This window comes from Lycium barbarum, chromosome 2, assembly GCF_019175385.1.
Source record: "Lycium barbarum isolate Lr01 chromosome 2, ASM1917538v2, whole genome shotgun sequence".
Classification (NCBI taxonomy): domain Eukaryota; kingdom Viridiplantae; phylum Streptophyta; class Magnoliopsida; order Solanales; family Solanaceae; genus Lycium; species Lycium barbarum.
Window position 1 is genome coordinate 147,949,084 of NC_083338.1, and position 12,212 is coordinate 147,961,295.

Genomic DNA, 12,212 nt, shown 5'->3' on the forward strand with positions numbered 1-12,212 from the left:
AATCTGTACACTTTCAAAAAATAATATTTGTTTTTTAAATTCTGTTCCAAGATGAAAATATATTATATGAATTGAAACGGAAGAACTAATATGTATTGATTGGTAAATTAGCATGAATAGTACTTTAACTAACATGTTATACCACATTAAATTTTGATGACGGTGAAAAAAATTACAACTTAAATTCAAAAAGACAGAATTTTACCTTACAAAAATTTCCAAGTCTAGAAGAGACGCTTTCTCGCAGGAAGGTCAAAGTCAAACGCATCAACAGCCAAAATGGAAAAAATAAAGACCGTAGACTAAAATGATAAATTCCATTTGAAAATTCCACTTCCTCTAAAATTTAATCCCTTCTAGTAGTAACTTATTTAATAGATTAACGAGCGATATAGCCCACAGTTTATAACGAACCAAAATTCTAACATAGTTATCTCACATTAATTCGAAAATGAAAACGAGTTTAGCAGCAGCAACCATACAAAGGGTCAACTATTTGTTATCAGAACAACCATCAATTAGATCATTTCAATGGAGTCCAATAATGTGGGGTTCAACATGGTCATTTCTCATAATCTCTATCTCCACCTATATCATCACCTCCACCACCCTCCACCTCCTCCTCCTCCTCCTTATACGGCGGGGTCGCCCCGTTCCTCTGGGGCCCATCCCCGCCCTACATAACCTCGCCATGTCATTAATCTCCGCCACCATTTTTCTCGGAATACTCTCCTCTGCTGTCGCGGAAATCCGCGACACGCGTTGGATATGGCAGCGTTCGAAAACGCCACTTCAGTGGCTCTTATGTTTCCCCATAGGCACGCGCCCTACTGGGCGCGTGTTCTTTTGGTCTTATGTTTTTTACCTGTCACGTTTCCTTCACATTTTACGCACGTTTTTCACCATCTTGCGACGTCGTACGCTGTCGTTTTTTCAGTTATTTAACCACTCGATTTTAATTTGTATGTCGTTCTTATGGCTTGAATTTTCACAGTCATTTCAAGTTATAGCGATTCTGTTAATGACTTTGGTTTTTACTTTGGTTTACGGGTACCGTTTTTGGACTGAGATTGGGCTTAGGAGGGCCCGTTTTCCGTTTGTGATGAATTGTCATTTGGTTTTTTTGGGCTGTAATTTGGCCTGTCATATTGGAGTGCTTTTGTTACATTTTTTTAAAGGTGGATGCAATGGAATGGGAGCTTGGTTTTTTAATTCTGTGCTCAATGGGTTTGTGCTTTTGATATTTTTGAGATCATATGTAAAGACGTATTATTTGATTAGAGAAAATTATTTTAATGTTGCTGCTTCATCGATTTCTGAAGTTGGAGATTTTGTAACTTCACGAACAAGCAGTTATAAGTCTGAGTAAGAAGGAAATGTAAGGATATTAATATTGGAGCTGATTAGTTCAATATGGTTCTTTTGTTTTGTTTTGTACATTAATTTTTTTTGTACATTCTCTCTCCTCTTGTCTTCTTTAATTCTTATTGAATCGGATACGAAATACAGAGATGTATATGCATGGGAGAAGCTTGCGGCACAAGAGGTTAAGCTGCATATGCAAGGTCAGGTTTATTCTTTTATGTATATGTAATAGATGTTGGAGCATATTAATTTATTTGTGTGTATACTTCTTTACATTTTAAATATCATTAATGAAAAATTCCAACTTCGCTTTTTCATATATACATGTGAAAATCCACTAAAGTTTCAGTAATTAGTAGATCTGAATCTATATTTTAAAAGTAAAATTAGTTCAACGCTAATAACTTAAAGATCAAATTCGTCAAATTTAAATCGTGAATCTCGTGTTGTATGACAAAATAATTTCTTGGTGATTGATTCATAAAATACTTTTAAGAAAAATATTTTACTTAAATAGAGAAAAAATAACTTTATTCACTTTCAAAAAGAATCGAGTCATTTTCTTTATTATTATCTTAATCTTAACTTTTAATTTTGTATCACTTTCTCTTATGATATATTATTATTATTATTATTATTATTATTATTATTATTTTCTACTTCCACCATAAGTTTTCCGATTGCCTAAGAGATTGATATCGAGAATATTTTAACAGTCCGACCGAGTAACACGAACATCAATGAACTTAATGATCAAAAGTTGACGTATGTTTTCCAATGTGAACCCATTTTGGGGGGTTTAGTACATCGACTAATGCTACTTAGTTGAATTTTCCAATTAATTGCCATAGCTAGGCGGCGTATGTATATTTGAAGAAGCTTCCACGGAAGAAAATTAAAAGCAATTTTGACAATACATTCCGAGTAGAAGCTTCCACCACAAATATATGCAAGAGAATTTTTCTTAATAGCTCTTAAATAACGCCATCCCTACACGTGTACTCGATTTCTAGAAACTCATGTCGACGTTTTAGCTAGGTTTACACACTAGCAATATTGGAATCATACCACAAATATATGCAAGAGAATTTTTCTTAATAGCTCTTGAATCCCTACACGTGTACTCGATTTCTAGAAACTCATGTCGACGTTTTAGCTAGGTTTACACACTAGCAACATTGGAATCATTAAAGGCATAAACGAATTAATGAATGACAGTGAATGCATGATTAATGACAGTGAATGCATGATTTTCACTAAAAGAGATTTTTTTAAAATAAAAAAATTAAAGCACATGAAAATCAAGAGAAGTCAATCACATTATACAAAGAAAAAAATTAATCTTATATAAACGGTCTAATTTTCGAGCAAAAACTAACATCTTATAACTTGTATCTTACTCCATTTTCTTTTAGTCCGTTAAAATGGTACCCCGTTCAAGATAAGTGTCTATTTAACCTTTTTTATTTTGATTCAAAATAAGTGTCCGCTTACATATTCAAAAGAAATTAATTTTATTTTTTCATATTTGCCTCTATTTACTCAAGGCAATAAATAGATAGAAATCTTATTCATTAAGGGCAGTTCAATCAAAATACCTTTCTAGAAGTTAATGTTTTCTTATAGAAATTAGTATTTTCTTAAAGGGTGTAAAAAAGGTTAAGTGTACACTTATTTGAACAAGTGGAAGTAACATCTTTCGTATTTGAAATAACTAAATTTTAATTTTCTTATTTCATTTTCAATAGCATACTTTGATAATGACAAAAATCTCATGCCATAAAGTGTGTCAATTAGTCAAATTAGGTGGCATTTATTGAAGTGTGGAGTATGTTTTAGGTGGAATATTCCCGTTTGTTGGCTTTGTAATGAAGGGATAAACTTGAGAATAGTGCGGATCTTTGCCAAGCCCCATCTTCACTGTTTTGTCATCTTTTGATCCGAACCAAGTGGATTGCTCTCATGGAGTACACGTCACCACTAGCCTAGGGGTCGTTTGATAGCAGACTAAATACCGGTATTATAATCTGATATTATAATCTTGAGGCTATTTATCCCACTGAAAGATGGGATAAAATAATATCAAAGTTGTTGGGGGATAAAATGGAATATTCATGCCTAAGTTTGATATAAAAGTTATAACTTATTTTGGCCTAAGTTTGAGATAAAAGTTAGTATAACTTATTTGGCTAAACATTCGACCAAACAAAGTATAAATTTTATCCCAAACTTAATTCCGGATATCTCGCTTATACAGCTTACCAAACACCCCTTACAGTTTCTTCTTCAAAATCGCAATTATATGCCTCTTCCCTCGTTGAACAAGTCTTGCTTACTGTTATATTGCCTTTGCAGAAGACTATCCATTTCATTTCGCCGTCTCTCTTTAATTCGATGTTCTTGTAGGTATGCATTTAATTCTCTCTTTTATTTCACATATATGCTTACACTCAGAAATCTTGAAACTTATATATATTACACGTTTATGTCATTGAATATACCTTTTTAATATGTAAAAATAAGTAGTTTTAATGTCACCTTAATAATTTGAAGAACCAATTAGTCATCTTTGAGCACAAAGTTCTGTTATTTTTCTCTTTAGAATGTGAATTTTGTGAGATAATGTTAAGATAATAATAATCAAAGTAAACAAAAGTGGGTAGTTTGGATCGATCATATGGTCACACGCTTCAACATGCTATTAGAGCATGCAAAGGTCTTAGATTTTGTCTCACCGTTAGTCATTATTAAAATGAGTTTTCGCGTGTTTGGCTCATGAAATGAGGCCCGCACGTGAGGGGCGTATTAAGATAATAATTAAGTAAACGAATGTTTCCTAAAAGAAATTATACTATTGTTGTGCCCTTGAAAATTGATTTGTGTTGGAATCATTGTTTGAGATTTTTCATTTTTGGATGTCAATGCAAGGAAACAAGCTAAATTGAGTTTATAGAGGGCAAATTACATTGATTTTGGATATGTCCTTTGTTTAAAAACATTAAACAGTATACCCTGCTAACCGCCATTTGGTTTGCCAACTAATTCCTCATGTATGTGTTGCTGTTCAAGATAGAAATGATTCCTTGGCATATCATTACATGTACTCCACAATTACCTACAATCCTGCTATTAAACTTACTTTCTTTTATAAAATCAATAGAAAATGTATATTTACTTTTGGTCTAGTGTTTGCTATTTCAGATTTGTATGAAAGTAGAATATAGAGAACTTCTGGTGTTAAAGAATCTAAATTTCTTTACATATGCAGTAGAATATTGGACTCTCAATAAAGGGTCAATTTATATTTCCCTGAAAGTGGAGCGTTGCTTTGTTCATAGCAAGAAAAAATAATTAAAGCATAAATTAGGAGATACAAATTTAACTGTCCAGTGCGCCATTTTCTTGTTATTTCTAACTTAAAATGTATCTCATTTAATTCCAAGGTGCCTAGATTTCTTTTACCAACTGTATGATACAAACACTTCTCCATTGTTCACCAGAAATATATATTTGTTCTTATTATGTTGGATGTGAGTATGTGACTGTGCTCACTTATTACTTAAGAATCGTCTTAAGGACAAATTATACACATAGTTGTCATCACTGTAAGTTGTGATGATTTTTGGCTCAAGTGATTACTTCTTTTCCCTAGCAAATTGGACATCTTTCCTTCTTGTCACACCAGAGATATAATCAATGATCAAATGGATTTTCTACTTAGGAGTTTTTCACTATATATAGCATTTGTTTATTAGAATATTCTTCTGAATTTGAATATTACCATTTCCTATGAACCAAATAATTAGCCAAAGACCATTCCATCAGATTTTGGTGTGCTAATCAGATTTGAAACTTTGGCAATCACCTATTTCATCATAGTTTCATTGACTGAAAACATAATTCATCTGTTCTTAATTATAGGGTTTTTTTGGTGTCTATTGCAGATGTGAACTCCAAGAATTTTAGTCCTCCACTCCATTAATGTGGGGGCTCATTCAATTTACCCCCTTTCTAGCTGGTGCAGATCTTCAGTTGTATGACATAATTGCCTAGAGTACCGAACCAAGGCAGGATGGAATTTCAACAGACCTCTGACTCTGCTAAGAGATCAAAACATTTTCCTCTGACCGCTTTTAGAATTATAAGGGGTGTTATATGTTTATCGGTTTTTCTTTCAACTGCACTCTTTTTCTTGATCTATTTCGTCCCCGTGGCAGCTGTACTCTTGCGTTTCTTCAGCACCCTTTATAGTAGGAAAGTTGTTGCGCTTCTGTTTGGTCTTTGGCTCGGATTGTGGCCATTCTTATTTGAAAAAGTAAATGAAACAAATGTGATTTTTTCTGGAGATCACGCTCCGCCAAGAGAACGTGTTCTGCTGATTGCCAACCACAGAACAGAGGTCGATTGGATGTACGTGTGGAATCTTGCATTGAGGAAAGGGTGCTTGGGCCACATCAAATATCTACTTAAGAAAAGTTTGATGAAATTGCCAGTCTTTGGCTGGGGATTCTATGTGTTAGAATTCATCCCACTGGAGAGAGACTGGGTAGTCGATGAACAGGTGATAAAACAGACGCTTTCAACTTTTACCGATCCTCAGGATCCATTGTGGCTAACTGTTTTCCCTGAAGGAACAGATTACAGGTAGGCTTATCTTATGTATTTTGTTTTCTTATTTTTGCCCGTTGGGCTTTGTATTCTTGTTTGTTTCTCCCTATGGAGCTCAACAACTGAAATTCTGAGTCTATAGTTATTTAAAGGGCTTATGGCATTGCATGTTCAACAAACTTATAGCATGTTTAGCTACTACTTACATAATGCTTATTTTCAAAAGTTCTTTTTGTCAGAAGTACTTTTCCAAAAAGTATTTTTGAGGAGCAACAGTTTATGTTTGACTATTCAATTTGAAAAACATTTTTGCAATATTAGAACAGAAATTTGTACTTGGCCAAGGTTTCAAAAGTGTTTCCGGGAAAAGCTATTTTTTCCAGCTTTTACTACTACTCAAAAAGACTTATTTTTTCTAAAAACTTGGCCAAACCCCTTTTAACTCTTCTGAAACGTGCATTTTTTAAAAATAAGCACTTTTGACTTCCCAAAAGCTTGACCAAACAGGCTATTAGACTTCCTGTGCGTGTGTTGTTTTCAACTTCTCTCTGAAATTGTTACTTGCCTTTACATTCAGTGAGGAGAAGTGCAAAAGAAGCCAAGAGTTTGCCAGCCAAAATGGATTACCTGTTCTAAAGAATTTGCTGCTACCTAAGACAAAAGGCTTTTATGCCTGCTTGGAAATATTAAGGAGCTCTTTGGATGCAGGTTCTATCTTCTGACTGTCTAATAGAAACTAGCTTTTGCTTTAATTTTGTTGGTTCTCTTGCATTTGAGGGAGGAAATTGTTACTTTAATGTGACTAAAACTAGTTCTTTGACGCTACCGTTATAGCGGATAAAGTGCATTAATCACTCTCTGAGAAGTGAGAATTTCACACATAGTTCAATTATTTTAGAATGGGAAAAAAGTTTGTAACCCTATCGCGGTTCACTAAACTTTTGCACGCTATAATAGAAAAGTTACAACCTTTGAGAATGAACTAAACTAAATTAGATGATTCTATTTCTCAATCTTCTGACTTGTGCCAACTAAACCAAGGTCGAAAAGATTGAAAAATCAGTCATTTACAACCACTAATGAAGGATTCCTCGAAAAGTTAAGGATTAGTTATTTTTGTAGAAATTGAATGGATTCGGTCTTAGAAGCTGTGTGAGATGAAAGTCTCATGCACGTTTTTGAATGAGAGAAAGAAGAGGAATCCTCTGCTAACATAACTACGCCTCAGTCCTATAGGGTCGGCTATATGAATCCAGCTTAAATGAAACAGTAAGGATTCATACAGCCGACCCCAACTTGTTTAGGACCGAGGCTTTGGCAAAAAAGTTTGTATCGTTACTACTATACAGTGGCGAAGCCACGTTAGCTCCAAGGGGGTCATCCGAACCCCCTCGGCAAAAAATTACAGTGTATTTTCAAAGTTAAAATTATTTTATTATCTATATATAATAGATGTTGACTTCGTGTATTTATCTTTTAGAATTTTTGAACCCCTAGATGAAAATCCTAGCTCCGCCACTGCTACCATAGTCTTAAAGTTGAGTTTATTTAATCTGACAAAAGATTCTATGACTTATTTATCTATTCTTGATGTTCATAAGGACTGTCTTTTCTCCTTTTTATTCACACTATCCAATTTGCTGAATTTGCAGTTTATGATGTAACCATTTCATATAAAAATCAATGCCCAACATTTTTGGACAATGCTTTTGGTGTTGATCCTTCTGAAGTACACATTCATGTTCGACGCATTCCTCTTGAGAAAATCCCAGCTTCCGAAAAAGAGGCTTCTAAATGGCTTATGGACACATTTCAGTTCAAAGATCAATTACTCTCTGACTTCATTGGTAATGGTCATTTCCCAAATGAAGGAACAGAACAAGAACTATCGACAGCAAAATGCTTGGCTAATTTAGTAATAGTAATGGCTGTTACTGGTATTTTTATGTTTTTTGCGTTTAATTCATCTAAATGGGGAAAAATTTATGTAGGTTTCTCTTGTATATACATTGCTTCTGCCGCTTACTTTAATTTTCGACCATATCCAATTTTTGGTTCTGTAAATGAAAAACTGAATAAAATTCTCAGAATGAAAAGTCAGTAGAAAGGTACCTCTGTATTTGGTAGTGATGTAATAGTCAAAATAGTTTCATTTGTTGGATAATACAATTTTTTTCCTCTAATTTTTAAATGCAGAATAATTGTTTGTTAAAGCTTTCCTTTCCCTTTTGAGTTCGAGCGTTTTTCGGGATCCAACTAATTCAGATTAATGCCATCTAAGCCCATTAAAGGGGGATTTATGCCGTGAGAAATGTGCTTGTTGGAAACTATTTTTGACGGATTTTTGTCGGAAATCTCATATTACCGGCTACTTTATATATCTGGGGGATACTTTATATATCTTGGGAATATGCGTGTTGCATCGAAAATTGTCTCTGACGGAAATATCATATTACCAATTGTTAAGAGTCCCACATCGGTGGGTTAAAGGGTACATGATCTTCTTATATGAACTTGGACAATTCTCTTCTCATGAGCTAGCTTTCGGGATTGAGTTAGGCTCAAGATTCATTCTTTATTGCTTTTTTTATTTCATGTCTAATGTTCAAGAAGAAAAGAGGGAACAATTTCAGTAGAAAGATTAGTTGGTGTGTTTACAGCTCAAACCAACTTGACATAGCCAGACAAGAAAAACAAGAGGATAAGAAAAAGAAGCAGTTAGCTCTCTCATCAAATTTACCTGAAACACAATTAAAAAGTCTTTGTTCTTCGTCATTGGAGTTAGGTTAAATGAAACATCAAACATCCTTTGCGTGTATTAGGTTTCTTTGTCTTCCGTTAATCTCTTACCCTAGCTAAGAAGATAAATTTAAAGATTAAGCCACCATGTATAATTTTCGTTTGAACTTTTAGATAAACCTAACACCGAAAACAATGTAGGTACATAAGTGAAAGTCAATATGAAATTAACCAATGCACTAACAGGTTAAGTTTGTAGCATATAGCATGTGATAGAGCGATAACTCACTACAAGAAAGTATAGAAATGACAACAAAAAATTTAATACTTGGCAACAACTTAGTTTTATTGTTAGCAAATGAACTTTTTTTTTGCCAAACAATTTAATTTTGTTGTCATAGTATTGATTATTGTTGCAAAAAGTACTTTTAGCAACAATAAAAAAAAAAATTGTTGCACGCCGTTGGGAAAAGTTTATGCAGTAATTTTTTTTTTTTGTTGTTGCCAAAAGTACTTTTTGTAATAATAATCAATCTATGACAAGAAAATAATTTTTGTTGCCAAATATCTTTTTTCTTATAGTGACTGTTTATAGTAATCTTAATTTGGTAATATTAGAAAAATACAATTTCATTCTAGGAGGTGCAACGAAGCAAATGTTATCTTAGACTTTTTGAAAGAAAAAAATAGAAAAAAAGATAGAAGAGAAATCCTTAGGAATAAGTTAGGTTCTCGTAGGAATCACAGTAGAGTAGTAATTACTCATTCATACTTAACTAAAGGACATGGATATGAAATTGCCTTTGAATAGAGAACGTTTTATTTTCAAGGTGAGATTTTGTTCCAGTGCAAATTCAGATAATCGGACGCCAAAGAAATATCGAGCACCAGATTAGAAATTAAAGAAAAAAAGAAAAAAAAAAAAAAAAAAAAGAAGGAGGTACTTATAGTATCTAAAAACATGTATCTTGGGCTCATGGCATGTTAAGTGAGACCAGTAGACGCAAGTGATTGGTAAAACGTTGCACTAAATAAGTAATACAACAACCAAGGTATTAAACCTCAATTCTTCATGTTTGCATTTTTGTGGTAATACAGAATCTATTACGTACCTAGCTAGATGGAAAAAGCTCAAATTTTTTTATGGTAATTAAATAATTTTCAAAATCTTATCAGAAGTATACCAGAAAATATCTACTATCACATTTTGGCCCGAGCAAAATTACTGGTAATTAGACACACTGACCCTAACTTCATAAATCATTTAGGTGAATATTCTCTTTTTCATCCCCCCCCCCCCCCCCCTTCTTTTACTGTTTTTAATTGTTTCTGGTTGGGTGAACTAATATCAAAATGGATTAGAAATTTGGTCATTCTTTCTTAGAAAGCACCTAACTCGATAAGGATAGGTACTAGTTTGGCAACATTTAATATTTGTTAAAGCCCATGAGATTAGTTTCATTTATGTACATTTCAATGCAATAATTATACTTGCACCGTCATGAGAGAATTTATTTTTTATTCTTAAGATGATGCATCTCGAATTCTTAGATACCAATTAACGAAGAGGAGTTAAAGATTCAAAACTCGTGAAATTACAGTTTGAGTTACGGCCTCGATGGACATCAGCTAGGTAATTTATTTGAATAGGTAACCAGATTTAATCATAAGTACTTAAGAATTATGCTTAGAATATTAACAATTTGAACATGAAAACGTGTGCATGTTGTAGCTGCCAATGAGACGTGTGATATTGTAGCCGCGCTTATGTACGTCCATGTCTTTCTCTGCTTGATTTACGCAAATATTTTTTTATGTTGCTATTTAGATTTTGTTCAGTTTTATAACTATAGCCCCTATAAATATTATTTTGGGAAAAGAACATCAATGTCCACTACACACAAAATAATTATCTTTTCATGCTCCTTTTACTTTCATACCCCAAAACTATTTACTTTTTTTACTCATTGTAGCATTTGTAGGTAATTGTCTCTTTTTTCTTTTTTTTATTTCTCTACTTATTTTCTTTTTTCTTATTTTCTTTCTTTTCTCCTTTTATTTTTTCTTGTCTTTTTCTTTTTTCTCCGTTTTTGTTCACTAATTTTTTTCAGATTATATTATTCTTTATTTTTTTCACAATAATCTAATTCCATAGTTAATTTTAGCTCCTTTCTTTTCTTTTCTTTTTCTATTTTCTTTTTTTATTCTTTATTTCTTGTTCCTTTTTTTATTTCATTTAATTTTTATTTTTATTTTTTCTCCATAATCTAATTTCATTCACTTTTTTGTTCATTTTTCTTTTATTTCTTTTCTTTTCTCGTAATCTAATTTCATTCACTTTTTTGTTGATTTTTTTTAATTTCTTTTTTAATTTCTGGTAATTTTCATTCACTTTTTCTCCTTTGTTAATTTTTTTCTTTATTTTTATTCTTTTTATAATCTAATTCTATACACCTCTTGGCTCCTTTATTTTGTTCTTTTTTCGTTTTCCTTATATTAATAAAAAAGAGAACCCATATTGATATGAACCCAACAAGCACAAGGTCATTCACTAGGAGTCAAGCAAGAGAACTTTAAGAGTTGCAAGCCTTGTTCATGAAGAAGGAAGCCTTGGAGGAGATTGGAGAGAAGACCTCCCGGATTTACAACATTTGGGAGTTGGCATTGGAAGAGTTGCAAAGTGGCTAGATGCGCAAAATGGCTAAAAGTGCAACTATGGGGCTAAGATTGCATTTGGAGTTCATATTTGCAAGTTATGAGGTTAGAATGGCAATTGAAGGTCATAATTGCAAGTTATTAGACTTTGGATGCAATTGAAGACCCATGTCGATATTTTTGCAAAAGAGTCACTTTAGGGCCTTTTGGTGTAATAGGCATTAGTATAAATAGTTGTTTTCATCCATTTGGAAGACTTAGCTTGCATATTGTGAAAACTCAAAATTGAGAGAACTTTAATACAGTTTGTTTGGTTATTGTTCAAGTGTGATTTCCAAGTTGTGAAATGAATTGCTTCTCCATTGAATCCATCTAGATTGCTCATTTGTGGATTCAAATTAAGTCTTCTTCTTTGAATTCAAATTACTTAGGTTCTTTGGTTGAAATCCAATTAGGAGGGTTTAGGTTTCATATACCTAAGTTTGCCTATAGATTTCATTACCAATTGGGTCTAGTATCTATCATTCTATCTTCTCATCCCCAATTTCCCATATCCCTTTTATTTCCTTTTGTTTTTGTTTAATTCTTAGATTTTCTCTAGGTTGATTGTTATCATTCGATATAGTACATTTATTTTTTTCTATATCCCAAAAACGACTTATTCTAGCATATAGTATACCAAATCAGTGCCAGTTGAAGTATATTGTTGTAGTATATTATGATACTCACATGGTACATATCTATACTAACAGAGCATCTAGATTGCAAATTTATTTCTTCACGAATACCCCACAGTCCTCTATGATACCCACATGGTATATGTCACATACTGACAGGATATCATA

The 12,212-nt window shown here is 32.9% G+C and overlaps 2 protein-coding genes across 3 annotated transcripts; both read left to right on the forward strand.

The window, feature by feature from the left end:
• Positions 1-375: 375 nt before the first annotated feature.
• LOC132627961 (elongation of fatty acids protein 3-like) lies at positions 376-5,445 on the forward strand. 2 transcript variants are annotated; one of them, XM_060343607.1, is made up of 3 exons: positions 376-1,378; positions 1,510-1,565; positions 5,310-5,445. In XM_060343607.1, exon 1 carries the CDS (start codon positions 452-454, stop codon positions 1,367-1,369), a length of 918 nt encoding a protein of 305 aa, XP_060199590.1. In that variant the 5' UTR covers positions 376-451; the 3' UTR covers positions 1,370-1,378; positions 1,510-1,565; positions 5,310-5,445. The 2 variants fall into 2 exon arrangements, with proteins under 2 accessions (XP_060199590.1, XP_060199589.1); XM_060343606.1 differs by lacking the exon at positions 5,310-5,445 and adding an exon at positions 3,721-3,744.
• On the forward strand, positions 5,438-8,092 carry LOC132627960 (probable 1-acyl-sn-glycerol-3-phosphate acyltransferase 4). Its single transcript, XM_060343605.1, has 3 exons — positions 5,438-6,009; positions 6,551-6,681; positions 7,626-8,092. The coding sequence occupies exons 1-3, from the start codon at positions 5,438-5,440 to the stop codon at positions 8,075-8,077; spliced, it is 1,155 nt and encodes a 384-aa protein (XP_060199588.1). The 3' UTR covers positions 8,078-8,092.
• The last annotated feature ends 4,120 nt before the right edge of the window (positions 8,093-12,212 follow it).

Bases quoted from the DNA above. Each gene is read 5' to 3' on its own strand.
- LOC132627961 (XM_060343607.1), top strand. From the start codon at position 452: ATGAAAACGAGTTTAGCAGCAGCAACCATACAAAGGGTCAACTATTTG.
- LOC132627960 (XM_060343605.1), top strand. From the start codon at position 5,438: ATGGAATTTCAACAGACCTCTGACTCTGCTAAGAGATCAAAACATTTT. The intron at 6,010-6,550 runs GTAGGCTTATCT...CTTTACATTCAG, and splicing joins CCTGAAGGAACAGATTACAG to TGAGGAGAAGTGCAAAAGAA. The intron at 6,682-7,625 runs GTTCTATCTTCT...CTGAATTTGCAG, and splicing joins AAGGAGCTCTTTGGATGCAG to TTTATGATGTAACCATTTCA.